A 25,050-nucleotide genomic window follows, 5' to 3' on the forward strand; every position below is an offset into this window, starting at 1 on the left:
AAGGGGCAATATGGTGTGGTGTAATGTGATTAAAAGGCAATACGGTGTGGTGCAATGTGAATATAGGACACTACTGTGTGACATAACGTGAATAAGGGGCACTATCGTGTGATATTATGGGAATAAGGTTGCACTACTGTGGTGTTTTATTTGAATGTGTGTACTATTGTGTGACCATGCCCCTTTACAGCAAAAACACGACCAGTTTTTGAGACATGTGCCTTTGCTGCTTACTTTACCTATTTAAAATATGGCAGGTGGCAATGCTCTTGCTGGCACAGTGCACCAACATGAGGATTGCTATGGGTGAGGGGTGACTGGTATTGCTGGCTGATGGGTCAGAAGCGGAACTAGCAGCGGTGCTAGGAGGCTCCAGCCAAACTCTTGCCTAGGGCATCAGATTGGTTAGGGTTGGCCATGGGAGTGTCCAAACTCAAATCAAAATTGCAGTGTAATAATGAAGCTAACATGTGAGAGCTACATGCAAAAGCAGCCAGTGTTTACCATGCATGTATAAATAAATACATTTGCACCACCATTTGCAGTGCAGCATGGTCTGTCTACAGTGGCGGATCTAGAAGAAAATGACAGGGGGTGAATTATGGTAGGCGAGGGGGGAAGGTTAGCGGTGGCAGGGATATTTGCATGCATGGGGCGTGGCCTCACAGGGTATGCTATACAAACAAGAAGACCAGAATAGCTGGAAATTATAACAATAGATAAAACAGTATAATAGTGATAACAGACATGATGAGGTCAGTGCAAGGTAAAACTAATTCCACAGACGAGAAACAGTAGGAATAAGGGTCAGGGTCTGGGTGCGGGACACTGACTTTGGAAAGTGCCCACATACGTACCAGCAGTAATGGTGGCATATAACAAACATGAATCAGCAAGTGCAGGACAGACAGTTCAGATGCTGTGGAGATATTGCGGCAGTTTAGTAACTACAGACCGAGGTGGTATATGTAATACGGTCTGAGTTTGCCGGAGGCGAAGGTAAGTCGGACGTATTTTTAAAGCGGCAATCATTTACGAGGCAAAACCGGGTTGGTAATTGTTACAATTACACCTGTTTGAGTGCTGCACATTGGGGATTTTATGTGGAATTTTGAATCCAGTTGGTTTTCATTGTTCTTGGTATTAAAAAAATTCACTGCTGCTCTGGGCGCCTTAGTCCCCAAGGGCCCTGGTACAATGCACCTCCTGCACCAATGGTAGTTCCACTCCTGTTTGGAGAATTGTTTTGTCATTGTGGGAAAAAGCGGACACTTTATTTAAGGAATGTGACTACTGATTTTTATTTCTCAGTAGATAGCATTTTCTACCTGCCTCCCAGCCTGCAGCCAAACAGTGAATGACTGCCAGCAAGCTGATTGGTGGATGGCTGGAGCTATCCACCAATAAGAGTGCTAACAGCCAGTCACTGTATGGAAGCATGTGGAGCAGTGTTGCATGACCACAGGAGGGGCATACTGTATTATGTTGTTTTTTTATATACGTTGCCGTGAACGAGCTTGTAAGGGGCCCCAGTGTATTGCTTTGCCCAGTGCCTACAATGCTGTTAAGACGGCTCTGGGTACAAGTTGTTTAACCACCGCTTAGTGGAGACATGTCCAGGAATTCTGCCGTCCCCACATCAGGATTCGCACCACATTTAAGGGAAGTAATATCCCTATTAGTTTCCAGATTCAGTTAGTTCTGGGGCAGAACTAGTTCAGACAGCCTGTGCCAGAAACGTCCCAGATAGCCCACGTTTAGGGTCTGATTCTGGGTCGCAAGCAAAGTGGTGTAGGTTGTGGGCAGCTGCATTCGCCTGATTTACTACAATATGCTAATCAAGCATCCATTCATGTATGTGTGCAAGTGGAAACCTGTGACTACGTTGGATTTACACCGGCTGTCGCAATCGTCTTCATTAGTTTTGGTACTTACGCCAGTGCCAGGTTAGGTGCAGGAGAGCCAGCAGATACAGGCTTCCCTTCCCCAAACTCATGGCTCGAAGGGCGCTTTTCATACATGAACATAACACTCCCACCACGAAACGCCCTATTTCATGAAAAGAAAGATCCGACCAAGATGTATCCGACTCAGAATAGAACGGACATACGCAAAAATATGTAAATTCAGCTCATGCGCAGAATGCACAGAATCACCATGTGCATCCGATCAGTGCAGCTATTCTATTCCGAATCACGCAGCCGCTGCGGCCCGTCCCAGCAACGGTCTGGATACACCTGCTGGCACGTCCCCTCACGCCCCGCAGCCGCCTCTGCCCGTCAATCAGGCAGAGGCGATCGCATCTCACTGGTTACGCGTGCGCACTCTACAAAAGCCTTCAGAGTGCGATCGCTGCAGTTGCAGGGATCACCTCTGAATTACCCCCACAGTTGCAATGGTTTTCTATTCAACTAAAACTTCAGTCATGTTCTAGGAATTACCAAATGTAAAATGAGCCTACAGTATACAAATCAGTTAAGACTCTCCCAGAATTTTAGGGAGACTCACAAATTTGGGGAAGATAAGAGGGAATCTCTCCCAAATCCAGCTCCTCTTGTCCTGTGAAGTGGGCGTGACAGGGGGGGCTTGATGATGCTATTCAGTATGACCTGCACTATCGTGGGCCCCACCTCCCATGGCACAATGCAACAATTTGTAACGTGATCTCCTTGCCCCCTCTACCGTGGCCTGACCCTCCTTAGACCTCCCAGAGGACGATCTATAAAAGTTGCCAAGTATAAACTGATTGTTACATTAAAATGTATTAAAAGGTAAAAAACATAAATAGTGTGGCAATATGACTATGTAATAATGACATACAATAAGTATAGTAGTTACAGACAGGAAATAGACTCTGCAGCCATGCACTAAACAGGGAACGCTCCCTAAAACGTGCAATCTCTGAGCGTTCATTTAAAGATCTCATCTTGCAACACAAAATATTTTTGGGATGGGAACGTATCCCACTGCACATACAGTACCTGCACCACTCCGCAATTTTGGTGCAGCTGATAATGCCCTTTAAGGAGAAGCACACTGTTATTACACTTAAAAACAATGACAATGGGCCCAATTCAGACCTGATTGCAGCAACACATTTGTTCTCTAATGGACAAAACCATGTGCACTGCAGGGGGGAGGCAGATATAACATGTGCAGAGAGAGTTAGATTTGGGTGGGTTATTTTGTTTCTGTGCAGGGTAAATACTGGCTGCTTTATTTTTACACTGCGATTTAGATTTCAGTTTAAACACACCACACCCAAATCTAACTCTCTCTGCACATGTTATATCTGCCTCCCCTGCAGTGCACATGGTTTTGCCCGTTAGAGAACAAACCTGCTGCTACGATCAGGTCTGAATTAGGCCCAATGTACCATCTGCAAAGATACTGAAACATGAACATGGGCTGCTCAATGAACTGTAGAAAAACAAGCTGAACTCATAAATATTGTACAGCCACATCCTGGTGTGTAAAGGAGCATGACCACTCAGCAAACATGGGAAATATGGGCTGACACTGGTTCCACTCCACTACTAGCTAAAATCAGTTGAAATTTGGGGCATGACCAGCCAAGCTGCAATATAAAACATATATTTGGATTTTCTTTTCATATGTCATTTATTTCCATATAAAAAAAATAATAATTATGTGTTAAAAGAAAGTCAGTATGGTGCTGCTTTAACCAAAATCCCCATACGGGGAACAAAGGCACAGATCTGTTTAGACTGTTTGATCATTTCAATGTTTCATGAAGCATTAATAATATACTGTATTCTGCCACACAGAGCAGGTGTATGTAGTATGGCTAATAACAAAAATAAGAATTTACTTACCGATAATTCTATTTCTCGGAGTCCGTAGTGGATGCTGGGGTTCCTGAAAGGACCATGGGGAATAGCGGCTCCGCAGGAGACAGGGCACAAAAAGTAAAGCTTTCCGATCAGGGGGTGTGCACTGGCTCCTCCCCCTATGACCCTCCTCCAAGCCTCAGTTAGGTACTGTGCCCGGACGAGCGTACACAATAAGGGAGGAATTTTGAATCCCGGGTAAGACTCATACCAGCCACACCAATCACACCGTACAACTTGTGATCAAAACCCAGTTAACAGTATGATAACAGAGGAGCCTCTGAAAGATGGCTTCCTAAACAATAACCCGAATTAGTTAACAATAACTATGTACAATTATTGCAGATAATCCGCACTTGGGATGGGCGCCCAGCATCCACTACGGACTCCGAGAAATAGAATTATCGGTAAGTAAATTCTTATTTTCTCTATCGTCCTAGTGGATGCTGGGGTTCCTGAAAGGACCATGGGGATTATACCAAAGCTCCCAAACGGGCGGGAGAGTGCGGATGACTCTGCAGCACCGAATGAGAGAACTCCAGGTCCTCCTTAGCCAGAGTATCAAATTTGTAAAATTTTACAAACGTGTTCTCCCCTGACCACGTAGCTGCTCGGCAAAGTTGTAATGCCGAGACCCCTCGGGCAGCCGCCCAAGATGAGCCCACCTTCCTTGTGGAGTGGGCCTTAACAGATTTAGGCTGTGGCAGGCCTGCCACAGAATGTGCAAGTTGGATTGTGCTACAGATCCAACGAGCAATCGTCTGCTTAGACGCAGGAGCACCCATCTTGTTGGGTGCATACAATATAAACAACGAGTCAGATTTTCTGACTCCAGCTGTCCTTGCAATATATATTTTTAATGCTCTGACAACGTCCAGTAACTTGGAGTCCTCCAAGTCACTTGTAGCCGCAGGCACTACAATAGGCTGGTTCAGATGAAATGCTGACACCACCTTAGGGAGAAAATGCGGACGAGTCCGCAGTTCTGCCCTGTCCGAATGGAAAATCAGATATGGGCTTTTGTAAGATAAAGCTGCCAGTTCTGACACTCTCCTGGCCGAAGCCAGGGCTAGTAACATGGTCACTTTCCATGTGAGATATTTTAAATCCACCTTTTTTAGTGGTTCAAACCAATGAGATTTTAGAAATTCCAAAACCACATTGAGATCCCACGGTGCCACTGGAGGCACCACAGGAGGCTGTATATGCAGCACTCCCTTAACAAAAGTCTGGACTTCAGGAACTGAAGCCAATTCTTTTTGAAAGAAAATCGACAGGGCCGAAATTTGAACCTTAATAGATCCCAATTTGAGACCCATAGACAATCCTGATTGCAGGAAATGTAGGAATCGACCCAGTTGAAATTCCTCCGTCGGAGCACTCCGATCCTCGCACCACGCAACATATCTTCGCCAAATGCGGTGATAGTGTTGCACGGTTACTTCCTTCCTTGCTTTAATCAAAGTAGGAATGACTTCTTCCGGCATGCCTTTTTCCTTTAGGATCCGGCGTTCAACCGCCATGCCGTCAAACGCAGCCGCGGTAAGTCTTGAAACAGACAGGGACCCTGCTGAAGCAAGTCCCTCCTTAGAGGTAGAGGCCACGGATCTTCCGTGATCATCTCTTGAAGTTCCGGGTACCAAGTCCTTCTTGGCCAATCCGGAACCACTAGTATCGTTCTTACGCCTCTTTGCCGTATAATTCTCAATACTTTTGGTATGAGAGGCAGAGGAGGAAACACATACACCGACTAGTACACCCAAGGCGTTACCAGCGCGTCCACAGCTATTGCCTGCGGATCTCTTGACCTGGCGCAATACCTGTCCAGTTTTTTGTTGAGGCGAGACGCCATCATGTCCACCATTGGTCTTTCCCAACGGGTTACCAGCATGTGGAAGACTTCTGGATGAAGTCCCCACTCTCCCGGGTGAAGGTCGTGTCTGCTGAGGAAGTCTGCTTCCCAGTTGTCCACTCCCGGGATGAACACTGCTGACAGTGCTATCACATGATTCTCTGCCCAGCGAAGAATCCTTGCAGCTTCTGCCATTGCACTCCTGCTTCTTGTGCCGCCCTGTCTGTTTACATGGGCGACTGCCGTGATGTTGTCCGACTGGATCAACACCGGTTTTCCTTGAAGCAGAGGTTCTGCCTGGCTTAGAGCATTGTAGATTGCTCTTAGTTCCAGAATGTTTATGTGAAGAGACGTTTCCAGGCTCGTCCACACTCCCTGGAAGTTTCTTCCTTGTGTGACTGCTCCCCAGCCTCTCAGGCTGGCGTCCGTGGTCACCAGGATCCAATTCTGTATGCCGAATCTGCGGCCCTCCAATAGATGAGCACTCTGCAACCACCACAGAAGAGATACCCTTGTCCTTGGAGACAGGGTTATCCGCTGGTGCATCTGAAGATGCGACCCTGACCATTTGTCCAACAGATCCCTCTGAAAAATTCGTGCATGGAATCTGCCGAATGGAATTGCTTCGTAAGAAGCCACCATTTTTCCCAGGACTCTTGTGCATTGATGTACAGACACCTTTCCTGGTTTTAGGAGGTTCCTGACAAGCTCGGATAACTCCTTGGCTTTTTCCTCCGGGAGAAAAACCTTTTTCTGAACCGTGTCCAGAATCATCCCTAGGAACAGCAGACGAGTTGTCGGCATTAACTGGGATTTTGGAATATTCAGAATCCAGCCGTGCTGTTTTAGCACTTCTTGAGACAGTGCTAATCCCATCTCTAGCTGTTCTCTGGACCTTGCCCTTATTAGGAGATCGTCCAAGTATGGGATAATTAATACGCCTTTTCTTCGAAGAAGAATCATCATCTCGGCCATTACCTTTGTAAAGACCCGAGGTGCCGTGGACAATCCGAACGGCAGCGTCTGAAACGGATAGTGACAGTTTTGTACAACGAACCTGAGGTACCCCTGGTGTGAGGGGTAAATTGGAACGTGGAGGTACGCATCCTTGATGTCCAAGGACACCATAAAGTCCCCTTCTTCCAGGTTCGCTATCACTGCTCTGAGTGACTCCATTTTGAACTTGAACTTCTTTATGTACAGGTTCAAGGACTTCAGATTTAGAATAGGTCTTACCGAGCCGTCCGGCTTCGGTACCACAAATAGAGTGGAATAATACCCCTTTCCCTGTTGTAGAAGAGGTACCTTGACTATCACCTGCTGAGAGTACAGCTTGTGAATGGCTTCCAAAACCGTCTCCCTTTCGGAGGGGGACGTTGGTAAAGCAGACTTCAGGAAACGGCGAGGCGGATCTGTCTCTAGTTCCAACCTGTACCCCTGAGATATTATCTGCAGGATCCAGGGATCTACCTGCGAGTGAGCCCACTGCGCGCTGAAATTCTTGAGACGACCGCCCACCGCCCCCGAGTCCGCTTGAGAAGCCCCAGCGTCATGCTGAGGCTTTTGTAGAAGCGGGGGAGGGCTTCTGTTCCTGGGAAGGAGCTGCCTGTTGGTGTCTCTTCCCCCTTCCTCTGCCTCGTGGCAGATATGAATATCCCTTTGCTCTCTTGTTTTTAAAGGAACGAAAGGGCTGCGGTTGAAAAGTCGGTGTCTTTTTCTGTTGGGGAGTAGCTTGAGGTAAAAAGGTGGATTTCCCGGCTGTAGCCGTGGCCACCAAATCTGATAGACCGACTCCAAATAACTCCTCCCCTTTATACGGCAAAACTTCCATATGCCGTTTTGAGTCCGCATCGCCTGACCACTGTCGCGTCCATAAACTTCTTCTGGCCGAAATGGACATAGCACTTACCCGTGATGCCAGTGTGCAGATATCCCTCTGTGCATCACGCATATAAAGAAATGCATCCTTTATTTGCTCTAAAGACAGTAAAACATTGTCCCTATCCAGGGTATCAATATTTTCAATCAGGGACTCTGACCAAGCTACTCCAGCACTGCACATCCAGGCTGTCGCTATAGCTGGTCGTAGTATAACACCTGTATGTGTGTATATACTTTTTTGGATATTTTCCATCCTCCTATCTGATGGATCTTTAAGTGCGGCCGTCTCAGGAGAGGGTAACGCCACTTGTTTAGATAAGCGTGTGAGCGCCTTGTCCACCCTAGGAGGTGTTTCCCAGCGCGCCCTAACCTCTGGCGGGAAAGGGTATAAAGCCAATAACTTCTTTGAAATTAGCATCTTTTTATCGGGGGCAACCCACGCTTCATCACATACATCATTTAGTTCTTCTGATTCAGGAAAAACTATAGGTAGTTTTTTCACACCCCACATAATACCCTGTTTAGTGGTACCTGTAGTATCAGCTAAATGTAACGCCTCCTTCATTGCCAAAATCATATAACGTGTGGCCCTACTGGAAAATACGGTTGATTCGTCACCGTCGCCACTGGAATCAGTGCCTGTGTCTGGGTCTGCGTCGACCGACTGAGGCAAAGGGCGTTTTACAGCCCCTGACGGTGTTTGAGGCGCCTGGACAGGCACTAACTGATTGTCCGGCCGTCTCATGTCGTCAAACGACTGCTTTAGCGTGTTGACACTATCCCGTAATTCCATAAATAAAGGCATCCATTCTGGTGTCGACCCCCTAGGAGGTGACATCACCATATTTGGCAATTGCTCCGCCTCCACACCAATATCGTCCTCATACATGTCGACACACACGTACCGACACACAGCAGACACACAGGGAATGCTCTTAACGAAGACAGGACCCCACTAGCCCTTTGGGGAGACAGAGGGAGAGTTTGCCAGCACACACCAAAAGCGCTATATATGACAGGGATAGCCTTATAATAAGTGCTCCCTGTATAGCTGCTTTTATAATATAATTTTTGCCACTATTTTGCCCCCCCTCTCTTGTTTTACCCTGTTTCTGTAGTGCAGTGCAGGGGAGAGACCTGGGAGCCGTCCTGACCAGCGGAGCTGTGTAAGGAAAATGGCGCTGTGTGCTGAGGAGATAGGCCCCGCCCCTTTTTCGGCGGGCTCGTCTCCCGCTCTTTAGTGTATTCTGGCAGGGGTTAAATATCTCCATATAGCCCCCGGAGGCTATATGCGAGGTATTTTTTAGCCAAATAGGTTTTCATTTGCCTCCCAGGGCGCTCCCCTCCCAGCGCCCTGCACCCTCAGTGACTGCCGTGTGAAGTGTGCTGAGAGGAAAATGGCGCACAGCTGCAGTGCTGTGCGCTACCTTTAGAAGACTGAGGAGTCTTCTGCCGCCGATTCTGGACCTCTTCATGTTTCAGCATCTGCAAGGGGGCCGGCGGCGAGGCTCCGGTGACCATCCAGGCTGTACCTGTGATCGTCCCTCTGGAGCTGATGTCCAGTAGCCAAGAAGCCAATCCATCCTGCACGCAGGTGAGTTCACTTCTTCTCCCCTAAGTCCCTCGTTGCAGTGATCCTGTTGCCAGCAGGACTCACTGTAAAATAAAAAACCTAAGCTAAACTTTCTCTAAGCAGCTCTTTAGGAGAGCCACCTAGATTGCACCCTTCTCGGCCGGGCACAAAAATCTAACTGAGGCTTGGAGGAGGGTCATAGGGGGAGGAGCCAGTGCACACCACCTGATCGGAAAGCTTTACTTTTTGTGCCCTGTCTCCTGCGGAGCCGCTATTCCCCATGGTCCTTTCAGGAACCCCAGCATCCACTAGGACGATAGAGAAATGTATAATACGTAGAGAAGCTGCTCCCTACCTTCCCAACTCTCTACAGAACTCATACTTGTGCATGGTTCCGGGAAACCCACAGGTAATACTATTGTAGCACAGACCTCCACAGGGTCCTCAAAGCGACACCACTATGTCGTACGCAGGATATAAATCCCACCGGGTATGCACAAATGGCCATTTGCAGCCATGCACACATGTGTACCTTCCGGCTATCAGGCATACAGCCTTCTACTAACGGTCAGCACTCTCTGCAATGGCAGAGTGGTGGGGTCTATTCATGAAGCAGTGAAAGAGAGGAGAAGTGACCCAGTGCAGAAATTGCCCATGGCAACCAATCAGCTGCTATGTATAATTTTATAGAATGCATTTTATAAGTGTTACCGCAACACTGATTGGCTGCCACTGGCAACTTCTCCACTGGCTCACTTCTCCTCTCCTTCATGAATAGATCCCTCAATATAATGGACAAGAACTGCCATTCAAGAACGGCGACTCACATCCACCTACCTCGCAGGTTTTGATTTGCACCTCTATAGAGGTTCCCAATAAATCTTGTGAAGGCGGGGATACCATATTGGATGAATGTGTATGACGTTACCCAGTAGAACATCACAATGAATTAAATCCCTCCCCAGAGAGTAATATAGGCGCCTTATCAACAATTCAGTATGTTTCCTCTAACCCAAAACGGAAGCTTGAGAGTCAGTGGTAAGTGGAAGGTCAAAGATCTATCATAGTACATGGGAATATAATGTGTATATATATATATATATATATACACATATATATATATATATATATATATATATATATATATATATATATATACATACATACATACATACATACATACATACATACACACATACACACATACACATCTACAGAGGGGAGAAAGAAATGGGCATGTACCTACCAAAGTCATAGCGATAATAGCTCCAGCTCTCATACTGGCCTCCTTGCTGCTGGTCTTCGAGGCCCTTCTCCCCATATTTATCATACTTCTTTCGAAGATCTTCGTCTTTTAAGACTTCGTACGCTCGGTTTATTTTTAAAAATTTGTCATGTGCTTCAGGATCATTCTGAAAGGATAAAAATATACATATATATCTAAGTATAAAATGGGCCGATGATAACTATAAACCAAACCTATTCCCAGGTACCCACAACACATAGGGCAGATGTATTAACCTGGAGAAGGCATAAGGAAGTGATAAACCAGTGATATGTGCAAGGTGATAAACACACCAGCCAATCAGCTCCAATATGTAAATTAACAGTTAGGAGCCGATTGGCTGGTGCGTTTATCACCTTGCACATATCACTGGTTTATCACTTCCTTATGCCTTCTCCAGGTTAATACATCTGCCCCAGAATACCGGACCCTGCGTTGCCGGCAGGGTCAGATGTGGCTGCATGTTAGTGCAGGTGTACACACGCCCTGATGTGGGGGAATGTGCTACGTGCACATGTGAGAGCAGTCGTCACAATGGGGAATGTGGGGTGGGGCGGGATCAGGGCGATGCACCCCATAACTCACACACCTTCTCTTACTTAGGGACAAGCTCTCAACCATCCCCCCCACCCCTGTCAATCTGACACTGAGCCGCCATGATTCTAATTCACACCTACCACATGCTGAGTGCAAGAGATATAACAGAAATAGGGGTCTATTCATGAAGCAGTGAAAAGAGTGGAGAAGTGAGCCTGTGGAGAAGTTACCCAGGGCAACCAATCAGCTGCTCCGTACAATTGTATACTATTCAAATTGCAAATGTTACTTCAATGCTGATTGGGTGCCATGGGCAACTTCTCCCATGGCTCACTCCTCCACACTTTTGACTGCTTCATGAATAGACCCCATCTCATCAGCATACGTACCCCTCAGAATATGGTGTACCTCTGGCTACATGTAGGGCTGCCAAGAGAAATCCTGTGCCCCAGTAAAACTTTCTGAGCACCCGTGCCCCCCCGCCCCCATGAAGGGAGTGTGACCACAGCATGCTTGGGGCATGGCCACACCCCTTTGGGGGCATGTCTAGATCATGAGAAGCACCCACTCACAGGAGCATGGCACGCCTCCCTGCCAGGGCAGTAGAGAGCCTGGCTGGGCCCAGGTACTTTTCAGGGGGCATGGCCTAATCCCAGGATGCATGGCCATGCAGCCTTAGAAAAAAAAAAAGATTTTTTTATTTTTATTTTAAGCACTTCCCTGGCCACACTGCAGCCCAGAAGAGAAGCTGCAGCTGCTGCTCCCAGGTAAGGGGGGAACCTGGGCCCCTCCATCAGACCTGGGCCCAAGTCATTTGTACCCTCTCCCGGCGCCACCGACTACATGCCCAGAGACAGTTCTCTCCTGCACATATGCCTAGGTCCCCATGGAGGTGCGTTACACCCAGAATCGCCGGTAGCTACACAAAGATATGCATGTTCCCTATAAGACACATGCAGTTTGCACACACAAAAAACAACCTCACTAGATCCAGCCTCAATTGAACTTAATTTGCGACTCATAATCAGGCCCACTGTGAGCAGCTCCCTCCCAGCCAGCTGCCACCTGCTAAAGCACTAAATATCACCCTCCTCAAATATCTGGGGCTGATTGAAGTGTTTAATCCATGTACTGTATGTGTGCTTTATTTTAATTGCAGACCAACGAGTCATCAGAGTTCCCTGCAGTCTGATTGAGAGAGTAGGTGCACTGGAATACCAGAAGTGCAAGAAGTCAGGACTTGCGCCACGAGTAAATATATTGGTGTCCTCATGCTGGCACTGAGAATCCGGCTGCCCACTATGCAGTAATGGTTGCACAGATCATCCAGGCACACCACTGCAAACAGCGCAATGACTGGAAAAACGGCATGCTGGGATATGGGGACCATTTTGAAAGATTCAGACATGGGTAGTCGATCACCTACAGGACCATCTGCAAATTGCATTTTTTTTTTATACAAGCCTTTGCATTCGAACAGTTTAAAATTATCTTTTTTTCGGTACAATCAAATCACTTAAGGGGATTTTCTACATTTAGAACTAAACATAAACCTTTACTAAATACAACCCAGCCTTCAACTTTTACTAATTGCGTACCAACATGTATTTTTCACTAAATAAATTATTTTCAGCATGTATTAATATCATTAGTCAGAGATGTTGATTTGCAGAACCTTGGCATACAATTAAAACCAGGGGACCAGCTTGGTGTTGTATGTCAGGGAAAAAAAAAAATAATAATAATTTATTTACCGATAATTCTATTTCTCATAGTCCGTAGTGGATGCTGGGGACTCCGAAAGGACCATGGGGGATAGCGGCTCCGCAGGAGACTGGGCACAAAAGTAAAAAGCTTTAGGACTACCTGGTGTGCACTGGCTCCTCCCCCTATGACCCTCCTCCAAGCCTCAGTTAGGATACTGTGCCCGGACGAGCGTACACAATAAGGAAGGATTTTGAATCCCGGGTAAGACTCATACCAGCCACACCTATCACACCGTACAACTTGTGATCTGAACCCAGTTAACAGCATGATAACAGAAGGAGCCTCTGAAAAGATGGCTCACAACAACAATAACCCGATATTTGTAACAATAACTATGTACAAGTAATGCAGACAATCCGCACTTGGGATGGGCGCCCAGCATCCACTACGGACTATGAGAAATAGAATTATCGGTAAGTAAATTCTTATTTTCTCTAACGTCCTAGTGGATGCTGGGGACTCAGAAAGGACCATGGGGATTATACCAAAGCTCCCAAACGGGCGGGAGAGTGCGGATGACTCTGCAGCACCGAATGAGAGAACTCCAGGTCCTCCTCAGCCAGGGTATCAAATTTGTAGAATTTAGCAAACGTGTTTGCCCCTGACCAAGTAGCTGCTCGGCAAAGTTGTAAAGCCGAGACCCCTCGGGCAGCCGCCCAAGATGAGCCCACTTTCCGTGTGGAATGGGCTTTTACAGATTTTGGCTGTGGCAGGCCTGCCACAGAATGTGCAAGCTGAATTGTACTACAAATCCAACGAGCAATCGTCTGCTTAGAAGCAGGAGCACCCAGCTTGTTGGGTGCATACAGGATAAACAGCGAATCAGATTTTCTGACTCCAGCCGTCCTGGAAACATATATTTTCAGGGCCCTGACTACGTCTAGCAACTTGGAATCCTCCAAGTCCCTAGTAGCCGCAGGCACCACAATAGGCTCGTTTAAGTGAAAAGCTGAAAACACCTTAGGGAGAAATTGAGGACGAGTCATCAATTCTGCCCTCTCCGTATGAAAAATTAGGTAAGGGCTTTTATAGGATAAAGCCGCCAATTCTGAGACACGCCTGGCTGAAGCCAGGGCTAACAGCATTACCACTTTCCATGTGAGATATTTTAAGTCCACAGTGGTGAGTGGTTCAAACCAATGTGATTTTAGGAATCCCAAAACTACATTGAGATCCCAAGGTGCCACTGGAGGCACAAAAGGAGGCTGTATATGCAGTACTCCCTTGACAAACGTCTGAACTTCAGGAACAGAAGCCAATTCTTTTTGGAAGAATATTGACAGGGCCGAAATTTGAACCTTAATGGACCCCAATTTGAGGCCCATAGACAGTCCTGTTTGCAGGAAATGCAGGAAACGACCCAGTTGAAATTCCTCTGTAGGGGCCTTCCTGGCCTCGCACCACGCAACATATTTACGCCAAATACGGTGATAATGTTGTACGGTTACATCCTTCCTGGCTTTGATCAGGGTAGGGATGACTTCATCCGGAATGCCTTTTTCCTTCAGGATCCGGCGTTCAACCGCCATGCCGTCAAACGCAGCCGCGGTAAGTCTTGGAACAGACATGGTCCCTGCTGGAGCAGGTCCTTTCTTAGAGGTAGAGGCCACGGGTCTTCCGTGAGCATCTCTTGAATTTCCGGGTACCAAGTCCTTCTTGGCCAATCCGGAGCCACGAGTATAGTCTTTACTCCTCTCCTTCTTATGATTCTCAGTACTTTTGGTATGAGAGGAAGAGGAGGGAACACATACACTGACTGGTACACCCACGGTGTTACCAGAGCGTCCACAGCTATTGCCTGAGGGTCCCTTGACCTGGCGCAATATCTGTCCAGTTTTTTGTTGAGGCGGGACGCCATCATGTCCACCTTTGGTTTTTCCCAACGGTTCACAATCATGTGGAAGACTTCTGGGTGAAGTCCCCACTCCCCCGGGTGAAGATCGTGTCTGCTGAGGAAGTCTGCTTCCCAGTTGTCCACTCCCGGAATGAACACTGCTGACAGTGCTATCACATGATTCTCCGCTCAGCGAAGAATCCTTGCCACTTCCATCATTGCCCTCATGCTTCTTGTGCCGCCCTGTCTGTTTACGCGGGCGACTGCCGTGATGTTGTCCGACTGGATCAACACCGGCTGACCCTGAAGCAGAGGTCTTGCCTGACTTAGGGCATTGTAAATGGCCCTTAGTTCCAGGATATTTATGTGAAGTGACGTTTCCATGCTTGACCACAAGCCCTGGAAATTTCTTCCCTGTGTGACTGCTCCCCAGCCTCTCAGGCTGGCATCCGTGGTCACCAGGACCCAATCCTGAATGCCGAATATGCGGCCCTCTAGGAGATGAGCACTCTGTAACCACCACAGGAGAGACACCCTTGTCCTTGGAGACAGGGTTGTCCGCTGATGCATTTGAAGATGCGATCCGGACCATTTGTCCAGCAGATCCCACTGAAAAGTTCTTGCGTGGAATCTGCAGAATGGAATCGCTTTGTAAGAAGCCACCATCTTTCCCAGGACCCTTGTGCATTGATGTACTGACACTTGGCCTGGTCTTAGGAGGTTCCTGACTAGGTCGGATAACTCCTTGGCCTTCTCCTCCGGGAGAAACACCTTTTTCTGTACTGTGTCCAGAATCATCCCTAGGAACAGCAGACGTGTCGTCGGAATCAGCTGCGATTTTGGAATATTTAGAATCCATCCGTGCTGTCGTAGTACTACTTGAGATAGTGCTACTCCGACCTCTAACTGTTCTCTGGACCTTGCCCTTATCAGGAGATCGTCCAAGTAAGGGATAATTAAGACGCCTTTTCTTCGAAGAAGAATCATCATTTCGGCCATTACCTTGGTAAAGACCCGGGGTGCCGTGGACAATCCAAACGGCAGCGTCTGAAACTGATAGTGACAGTTCTGTACCACAAACCTGAGGTACCCTTGGTGAGAAGGGCAAATTGGGACATGGAGGTAAGCATCCTTGATGTCCAGAGACACCATATAGTCCCCTTCTTCCAGGTTCGCTATCACTGCTCTGAGTGACTCCATCTTGAACTTGAACCTTTTTATGTAAGTGTTCAAGGATTTCAGATTTAAAATGGGTCTCACCGAGCCGTCCGGCTTCGGTACCACAAACAGCGTGGAATAATACCCCTTTCCCTGTTGTAGGAGGGGTACCTTGATTATCACCTGCTGGGAATACAGCTTGTGAATGGCTTCCAATACCGCCTCCCTGTCGGGGGGAGACGTTGGTAAAGCAGACTTCAGGAACCGGCGAGGGGGAGACGTCTCGAATTCCAATTTGTACCCCTGAGATACTACCTGCAGGATCCAGGGGTCCACTTGCGAGTGAGCCCACTGCGCGCTGAAATTCTTGAGACGGGCCCCCACCGTGCCTGAGTCCGCTTGTAAGGCCCCAGCGTCATGCTGAGGACTTGGCAGAAGCGGGGGAGGGCTTCTGTTCGTGGGAAGAGGCTGTCTGCTGCAGTCTTTTTCCCCTTCCTCTGCCCCGGGGCAGATATGAGTGGCCTTTTGCCCGCTTGCCCTTATGGGGACGAAAGGACTGAGCCTGAAAAGACGGTATCTTTTTCTGCAGCGAGGTGACTTGGGGTAAAAAGGTGGATTTTCCAGCCGTTGCCGTGGCCACCAGGTCCGATAGACCGACCCCAAATAACTCCTCCCCTTTATACGGCAATACTTCCATATGCCGTTTGGAATCCGCATCCCCTGACCACTGTCGCGTCCATAATCCTCTTCTGGCAGAAATGGACATCGCACTTACTCTTGATGCCAGAGTGCAAATATCCCTCTGTGCATCTCGCATATATAGAAATGCATCCTTTAAATGCTCTATAGTCAATAATATATTGTCCCTGTCCAGGGTATCAATATTTTCAGTCAGGGAATCCGACCAAGCCACCCCAGCACTGCACATCCAGGCTGAGGCGATTGCTGGTCGCAGTATAATACCAGTATGTGTGTATATACTTTTAAGGATATTTTCCAGCTTTCTATCAGCTGGTTCCTTGAGGGCGGCCGTATCAGGGGACGGTAACGCCACTTGTTTTGATAAGCGTGTGAGCGCCTTATCTACGCTAGGGGGTGTTTCCCAACGCGCCCTAACCTCTGGCGGGAAAGGGTATAATGCCAATAACTTTTTAGAAATTAGCAGTTTTTTATCGGGGGAAACCCACGCTTCATCACACACCTCATTTAATTCATCTGATTCGGGAAAAACTACGGGTAGTTTTTTCACACCCCACATAATACCCTTTTTTGTGGTACTTGTAGTATCAGAAATGTTCAAAACCTCCTCCATTGCCGTGATCATGTAACGTGTAGCCCTACTGGAAAATACGTTTGTTTCCTCACCGTCGACACTGGAGTCAGTGTCCGTGTCTGTGTCTGTATCGACCTGAGGTAACGGGCGCTTTAGAGCCCCTGACGGTGTTTGAAACGCCTGTACAGGTATTAACTGATTTGCCGGCTGTCTCATGTCGTCAACAGTCTTTTGTAAAGTGCTGACACTATCACGTAATTCTTTCCATAAGACCATCCAGTCAGGTGTCGACTCCCTAGGGGGTGACATCACTAACACAGGCAATTGCTCCGCCTCCACACCATTTTCCTCCTCATACATGTCGACACAACGTACCGACACACAGCACACACACAGGGAATGCTCTGATAGAGGACAGGACCCCACTAGCCCTTTGGGGAGACAGAGGGAGAGTTTGCCAGCACACACCAGAGCGCTATATATATACATACAGGGATAACCTTATATAAGTGTTTTTCCCTAATATAGCTGCTGTATATATTTATATGCCAATTTAGTGCCCCCCCTCTCTTGTTTTACCCTGTTTCTGTAGTGCAGGACTGCAGGGGAGAGTCAGGGAGCCTTCCTCCAACGGAGCTGTGAGGAAAAAATGGCGCCAGTGTGCTGAGGAGATAGGCTCCGCCCCTTTTTCGGCGGCCTTTCTCCCGCTTTTTTATGTAAAAATTGGCAGGGGTTAAATACATCCATATAGCCCAGGAGCTATATGTGATGTATTTTTTTGCCAAAAAGGTGTTTTTATTGCGTCTCAGGGCGCCCCTCCCCCAGCGCCCTGCACCCTCAGTGACCGGAGTGTGAAGTGTGCTGAGAGCAATGGCGCACAGCTGCGGTGCTGTGCGCTACCTTAGTGAAGACAGGACGTCTTCTGCCGCCGATTTTCCGGACCTCTTCAGTCTTCTGGCTCTGTAAGGGGGACGGCGGCGCGGCTCCGGGACCCATCCATGGCTGGGCCTGTGATCGTCCCTCTGGAGCTAATGTCCAGTAGCCTAAGAAGCCCAATCCACTCTGCACGCAGGTGAGTTCGCTTCTTCTCCCCTTAGTCCCTCGATGCAGTGAGCCTGTTGCCAGCAGGTCTCACTGAAAATAAAAAAACCTATTTAAACTTTTACTCTAAGCAGCTCAGGAGAGCCACCTAGATTGCACCCTTCTCGTTCGGGCACAAAATCTTAACTGAGGCTTGGAGGAGGGTCATAGGGGAAGGAGCCAGTGCACACCAGGTAGTCCTAAAGCTTTTTACTTTTGTGCCCAGTCTCCTGCGGAGCCGCTATCCCCCATGGTCCTTTCGGAGTCCCCAGCATCCACTAGGACGTTAGAGAAAAGAAAAGAAAAAAAGAAAAAAGAAAAGAAAACCCTGATGAAGACATGACTAAATGCACAGTAAGACGTGAGTAAGCTTAGCAAAAGTTGCAGAGGGGTCCAAATAGAAACCCCTCTACTTTAACGTCCTGGTCCCTGCATCTTTAATACCACTTTAGATTGCAGAACTAGTAACATATTTCTTATGCAGATAAGATAACCATTACCCAAATACTTTCTTAATATACTTCCCATACAGATGTGTCCTCATACACTATTGCTACAGTTACACCAAACAGTCCTTGCGCTGAGTGTATTGTTTCAGGTCTCTTTTGCACAAATTTGCGTCATAGTCGGAACCCGATGTGAAAAAAATGTTTCACAGGGCTGTGCTGATTAATTTGATGTGCGCCACTTGTACATCTGTGTGCGACTGAGTCTGAATATGTATACAAAGGGCTACAATGCGAAGTCAGGTGAAAAAGACAGTGGGGAAATATGCTGCGCTCAGCCTGATGCGGAAACGGGTGGATGCTGATCAGAGTCTTACAAATTATGGATCGTGTCTCTTTCTATTTCTAATAAATGTCATATGAAATTGCCAAAGCTGTAGTAATCACGTGAACAGCGATTTGTATATAATTAATGATAAAAATAAAGATACAACATCAATAATGCACAATAGAAAAGTGTAGTGTTCTGGTATGAATCAGTGTCAGAAACCAAGTTCCGCCGGTAATTATTAGGGATATGCTGCAAGGGGGGGGGGGGGGGGGGGGGGTTAAGTTTAGGCTGTGGGAGGGGGAAGGTTAGGGTTAGGCTGCGGGAGGGAAGAGTTAGGCACAGGGCGGGTGGGTTAGGGTTACAGTACTCACCAAAATGTGTCTGGATTATGACAATCGGGATGCCGCTGTCAGTATTTTGACCGTCGGCTTTCTGTATGTCAGGATCCTGTACGTAACCCCATTACTTTTGTGGTAATAAATAAAATCGTATCCCACATATACTCTAAACGGTTGCAACAATAACAGTGTTCGGTATATGCAGCACCTTACTTGCATCTAATGACTCTGGAAGAAACAAATAATGGGGTCGATTCAATTCAGAGCAAACTGAATAGCACCAGGAAGGAGCTCCCGGAGCTATTCAATTCATCGTGATGTTATCCCCGACTAGAGGATTTCTCTGCTAGTGCGAGCAGAAATCCGACAAAACTAGGTCCACGATGCTGTTTTGTGACCTAGGGCCTAATTCAGATCTGATCGCAGCAGCAATTTTGTTAGCTAATGGGTAAAACCATGTGCACTGCAGGTGGGTCAGATATAACATGTGCAGAGAGTTAGATTTGTGTGGGATGCAGTGTAAAAATAAAGCAGCCAGTGTTTACCCTTCACAGAACCAATATAAGCCACCCAAATCTTACTTTCTCTACACGTTATATCTGCCCCAACTGCAGTGCACATGGTTTTGCCCATTAGCTAACAATTTTGCTGCTGCGATCAGATCTGAATTAGGCCCTTAGTGCAGTGCAAACAGCATCACGGAGAGGCACTTTAGTCGGAGAATGCCTGTTCTTGCGACTAAATACCTTGTTTAGTCTGCGAGTACGGGCATTCTCCAGCTTAGCATTGCTCTGAATTAAATAGCTCTGGGAGCTCCTTACCAACGCAATTTAATTTGCTGTGAATTGAAATCGACCCCAATATGTCCGAAAAACAATTGTTGTTCTTAAATGGCAGTGTCCCAATAAAATAATGGTAATACGGTGATCCTAGGACCACACAATTGGGGTTATTCAGGTTTGTTAGCAAACCAAAGAAGTAAGCAACTCGGAAAAACCATGTTGCACTACAGGAGGGCAGATGTAACATGTGCAGAGATTTATATTTGGGTGGGTTATATTGTTTCCGTGCATGATTAATACTGACTGCTTCATTTGTACACTTCAATTTAGATTTCAGTTTGAACACACCCCACCCAAATCTAAGTATGGGTACACACCAGAACGATTTTGTCCTGATGGCCCCGATTTTGAGGCGTCGTGCGAACGATTGGATGGGAATCATTGCAGAAATGTACCTTTTCTGCTAACGATTCCAATCCAATGCACTTACCCACCGCTCGCACGTCGGGTCGGAGATCTTAACCGCTGCAGTTAAGATCACCCAATCCTATGCACGGTGAATACATGTCACCGTGCATCGGATCGGTATCGGGGGACCCACTGTCTGCTTCCTGTGTGCATCGGCAGCGCATCAGAAAGCAGGGAGCTGGCGGGGGGATTGGACTATGATCAGCTAGTGATCTTGGTCTGAACTGCATCGCGCTGGTGTGTAGGCACCCTTACTCTCTCTGCACATGTTACATCTGCCTCCCCTGCAGTGCAGTACGGTTTTGGTCAATTGCTGATTTATTGGTTTGCTAACAAACCTGAATAAGGCCCAATGTCCCAGTGTAGCAGTCAGGTGATCCTAAGACCACGCTCCTGAGATGGTAAATAATAAATCCCAATCAAGTGTTAATAGTTAGTTGGTATCAAAGCAAATAAATAAAAAATAAAAAAAAGGAGTAACTTTGCACATTGGTAAAACCATGCTCCACTGCAGGTGGGGCAGATGTAACATGTGCAAAGAGACTAAAGCGGGTGCACACTACCCGGTGTTTAAATTTCGGCAGTGAACGACTATATTGTTGAACAATATAGCGTTCAACGATATAGGGCCTAATTCAGACCTGATCACTCGCTAGGCTTTTTTTTGCAGTCCTGCGTTTGCATAGTCGCCGCCCACCGGGGAGTGTATTTTAGCTGTGCAAGTGTGCGATTGCATGTACAGCAGAGTGGTACCAAAAGAGTTTGTGCAGTTTCTGAGCAGCCCAGGACTTACTCAGTCGCTGCGATCACTTCAGCCTGTCCGGGCCAGGAATTGACGTCAGACACCCGCACTGCAAACGCTTGGACACACCTGCATTTTTCCAAACACTCCCAGAAAACGGTCAGTTGACACCCACAAACGCCCTCTTCCTGTCAATCACCTTGCGAATGCCCATGCAAATGGATTCTTCGCACAAACCCATCGCAGAGCAACGAACCGCTTTGTACCCGTGTGACGCGCCTGCGCATTGCAGTGCATACACATGCGCAGTTTTGACCTGATCACAGCGGTGCAAAAAAACTCACACTGAACTTCATCGTTCAACAAGAACGTTCAGTGACGTCACCGCCGGTATTTCCAAACATGCAGTCCAGACCGACATTGGGCCTAATTCAGACCTGATCGCAGCAGCAAACTTTTTCTCTAATGGACAAAACCATGGGGGTGATTCAGAACGGATCACAGCTGTGCGTTTTCGCACAGCGGGCTATCAGGTACTAACTGTGCATGCACTGCAATACGCAAGCACGTCAGACAGCAACAAAGGGCATCGCTGGTCTGCGACGGGGTGGTGCGAAAAATCAGATTGCACAGGCGTTCGCAAGGAGATTGACAGGAACAGGCCGTAATTGGGTGGTAACGGACCGTTTATTGGGCATGTCCAGAAAAACGCAGGTGTGTCCAAGAATTTTCAGGGAGTGTGTCCGACGTCAGCTCCGGCCCCGATCAGCCTGATGTGATCGCACTGGAGGAGTAAGTCCTGGGCTGCGCAAAGTGGATTTTAGCAGCTCGGCATACACATAGGATCGCACACTTGCACAGTGTATTCACACTCCCCCTGGAGGAACCGACTATCTGAACGCAGGACAGCAAAGTTAGCAGCCATGGTGAAGCATATGTAACATGTGCTGAGAGATTAGATTTGGGTGAAGTGTGTTCAAACTAAAATGTAAATTGCAGTATAAAAATAAAGCAGCCAGTAATTACCCTGCACAGAAACAATATGACCCTCTGCACATGTTACATCTGCCCCCCCCCCCTGCACTGCACATGGCTGCTAACTTTGCTGTCCTGCGTTCAGATAGTCGGTGACCCCCAACAACCCCCCCCCCCCCCCCCCCCCCACCTTGCACATGATTTTGCTAATTAGAGAAAAAATTTGCTGCGCCGATCAGGTCTGAATTAGGCCCATGTCCGCACAATATTGGTGAACGCTGAATGACGTAGTGGATGCTGAGAACTCCGTAAGGACCATGGGGAATAGACGGGCTCCGCAGGAGACTGGGCACTCTAAAAGAAAGATTAGGTACTATCTGTTGTGCACTGGCTCCTCCCTCTATGCCCCTCCTCCAGACCTCAGTTAAGGAAACTGTGCCCGGAAGAGCTGACATTACAAGGAAAGGATTTTGGAATCCAGGGTAAGACTCATACCAGCCACACCAATCACACCGTACAACTTGTGATAACCTTACCCAGTTAACAGTATGAACAACAACTGAGCCTCACTCAACGGATGGCTCATAACAATAACCCTTATTTAGCAATAACTATATACACGTATTGCAGAGAGTCCGCACTTGGGACGGGCGCCCAGCATCCACTACGGACTACGAGAAATAGAATTACCGGTGAGTAAATTCTTATTTTCTCTGACGTCCTAGTGGATGCTGGGAACTCCGTAAGGACCATGGGGATTATACCAAAGCCTCCAAATGGGTGGGAGAGTGCGGATGACTCTGCAGCACCGAATGGGTAAACACAAGGTCCTCCTCAGCCAGGGTATCAAACTTGTAGAATTTAGCAAACGTGTTTGAACCCGACCAAGTAGCTGCTCGGCAAAGCTGCAATGCCGAGACCCCTCGGGCAGCCGCCCAAGAAGAACCCACCTTCCTTGTGGAGTGGGCTTTTACTGATTTTGGATGCGGCAAACCTGCCGCAGAACGAGCTTGCTGAATCGTGTTACAGATCCAGCACAATAGTTTGCTTTGAAGCAGGAGCACCCAGCATGCAGGATAAACAGCGAGTCAGTTTTCCGGACTCCAGCCGTCCTGGCTACATAGATTTTCAAAGCCCTGACTACAGTCCTCCAAGTCCCGAGTAGCCGCAGGCACCACGATAGGTTGGTTCAAATGAAACGCTGATACCACCTTTGGGAGGAATTGGGGACGAGTCCTCAATTCTGCCCTGTCCATATGGAAGATCAGATATGGGCTTTTACATGACAAAGCCGCCAATTCTGACACACGCCTAGCTGAAGCCAAGGCCAACAGCATGACCACCTTCCACGTGAGATACTTTAGCTCCACGGTCTTAAGTGGCTCAAACCAGTGTGATTTCAGGAAATCCAACACAACGTTAAGATCCCAAGGTGCCACTGGAGGCACAAAAGGGAGCTGAATATGCAGCACTCCCTTAACAAACGTCTGAACTTCAGGCAGTGAAGCCAGTTCTTTTTGAAAGAAAACAGATAGGGCCGAAATCTGGACCTTTATGGACCCCAATTTTAGGCCCATAGTCACCCCTGACTGTAGGAATTGCAGAAATCGACCCAGCTGGAATTCCTCTGTTGGGGCCTTCCTGGCCTCACACCAAGCAACATATTTGCGACATATGCGGTGATAATGCTTTGCTGTCACATCCTTCCTAGCTTTTATCAGCATAGGAATCACTTCATCTGGAATGCCCTTTTCCGTTAGGATCCGGCGTTCAACCGCCATGCCGTCAAACGCAGCAGCGGTAAGTCTTGGAACAGACAGGGCCCCTGCTGTAACCGGTCCTGTCTGAGAGGCAGAGGCCATGGGTCCTCAGATCATTTCTTGTAGTTCTGGGTACCAAGTCCTTCTTGGCCAATCCGGAACGATGAGTATAGTTCTTACTCCACTCTTTCTTACTATCCTCAGTACCTTAGGTATGAGAGGAAGAGGAGGGAACACATAAACCGACTGGTACACCCACGGTGTCACTAGTGCGTCCACAGCTATCGCCTGAGGGTCCCTTGACCTGGCGCAATATTTTTTTAGCTTTTTGTTGAGGCGGGACGCCATCATGTCCACCTGTGGCAGTTCCCAACGATTTACAATCTGTGTAAAGACTTCTGGATGAAGTCTCCACTCTCCCGGGTGGAGGTCGTGCCTGCTGAGGAAGTCTGCTTCCCAGTTGTCCACTCCCGGAATGAACACTGCTGACAGTGCTAGCACGTGATTCTCCGCCCATCGAAGAATCCTTGTGGCTTCTGCCATTGCCATCCTGCTTCTTGTGCCGCCCTGGCGGTTTACATGGGCGACCGCCGTGATGTTGTCTGACTGAATCAGTACTGGTTGGTTTTGAAGCAGGGGCTCTGCTTGACTCAGGGCGTTGTAAATGGCCCTTAGTTCCAGTATATTTATGTGTAGTGAAGTCTCCAGACTTGACCACTGTCCTTGGAAGTTTCTTCCCTGAGTGACTGCCCCCCATCCTCGGAGGCTTGCATCCGTGGTCACCAGGACCCAGTCCTGTATGCCGAACCTGCGGCCCTCGAGAAGATGAGCACTCTTGATAATACGGTGCTTTCTTAGGCTGTGAGGGAACCTGAGGTAAAAAAGTCGACTTCCCAGCTGTTGCTGTGGATACGAGGTCTGAGAGACCGTCCCCAAACAATTCCTCACCCTTAGAAGGCAAAACCTCCATGTGTTTTTTAGAATCAGCATCACCTGTCCACTGCAGAGTCCATAATACTCTCCTGGCAGAAATGGACATTGCATTAATTCTAGATGCCAGCAGGCAAATGTCCCTCTGGGCATCCCGCATATATAAGACGACGTCTTTTATATGTTC

The 25,050-nt window shown here is 47.8% G+C and overlaps 1 protein-coding gene across 3 annotated transcripts in view; it reads right to left on the reverse strand.

Annotated features, from left to right (window-relative positions):
• Window positions 1-25,050, reverse strand: part of DNAJC10 (DnaJ heat shock protein family (Hsp40) member C10) — a 136,458-nt gene that overhangs the window by 88,534 nt on the left and 22,874 nt on the right. For all 3 annotated transcript variants that reach the window (XM_063933323.1, XM_063933321.1, XM_063933322.1), the window contains one exon: window positions 10,404-10,569. In XM_063933323.1, the coding sequence (XP_063789393.1) occupies window positions 10,404-10,569 (166 nt within the window). The remainder of the gene's footprint in view (window positions 1-10,403; window positions 10,570-25,050) is intronic.

This window comes from Pseudophryne corroboree, chromosome 7, assembly GCF_028390025.1.
Source record: "Pseudophryne corroboree isolate aPseCor3 chromosome 7, aPseCor3.hap2, whole genome shotgun sequence".
Taxonomy (NCBI): Eukaryota; Metazoa; Chordata; class Amphibia; order Anura; family Myobatrachidae; genus Pseudophryne; species Pseudophryne corroboree.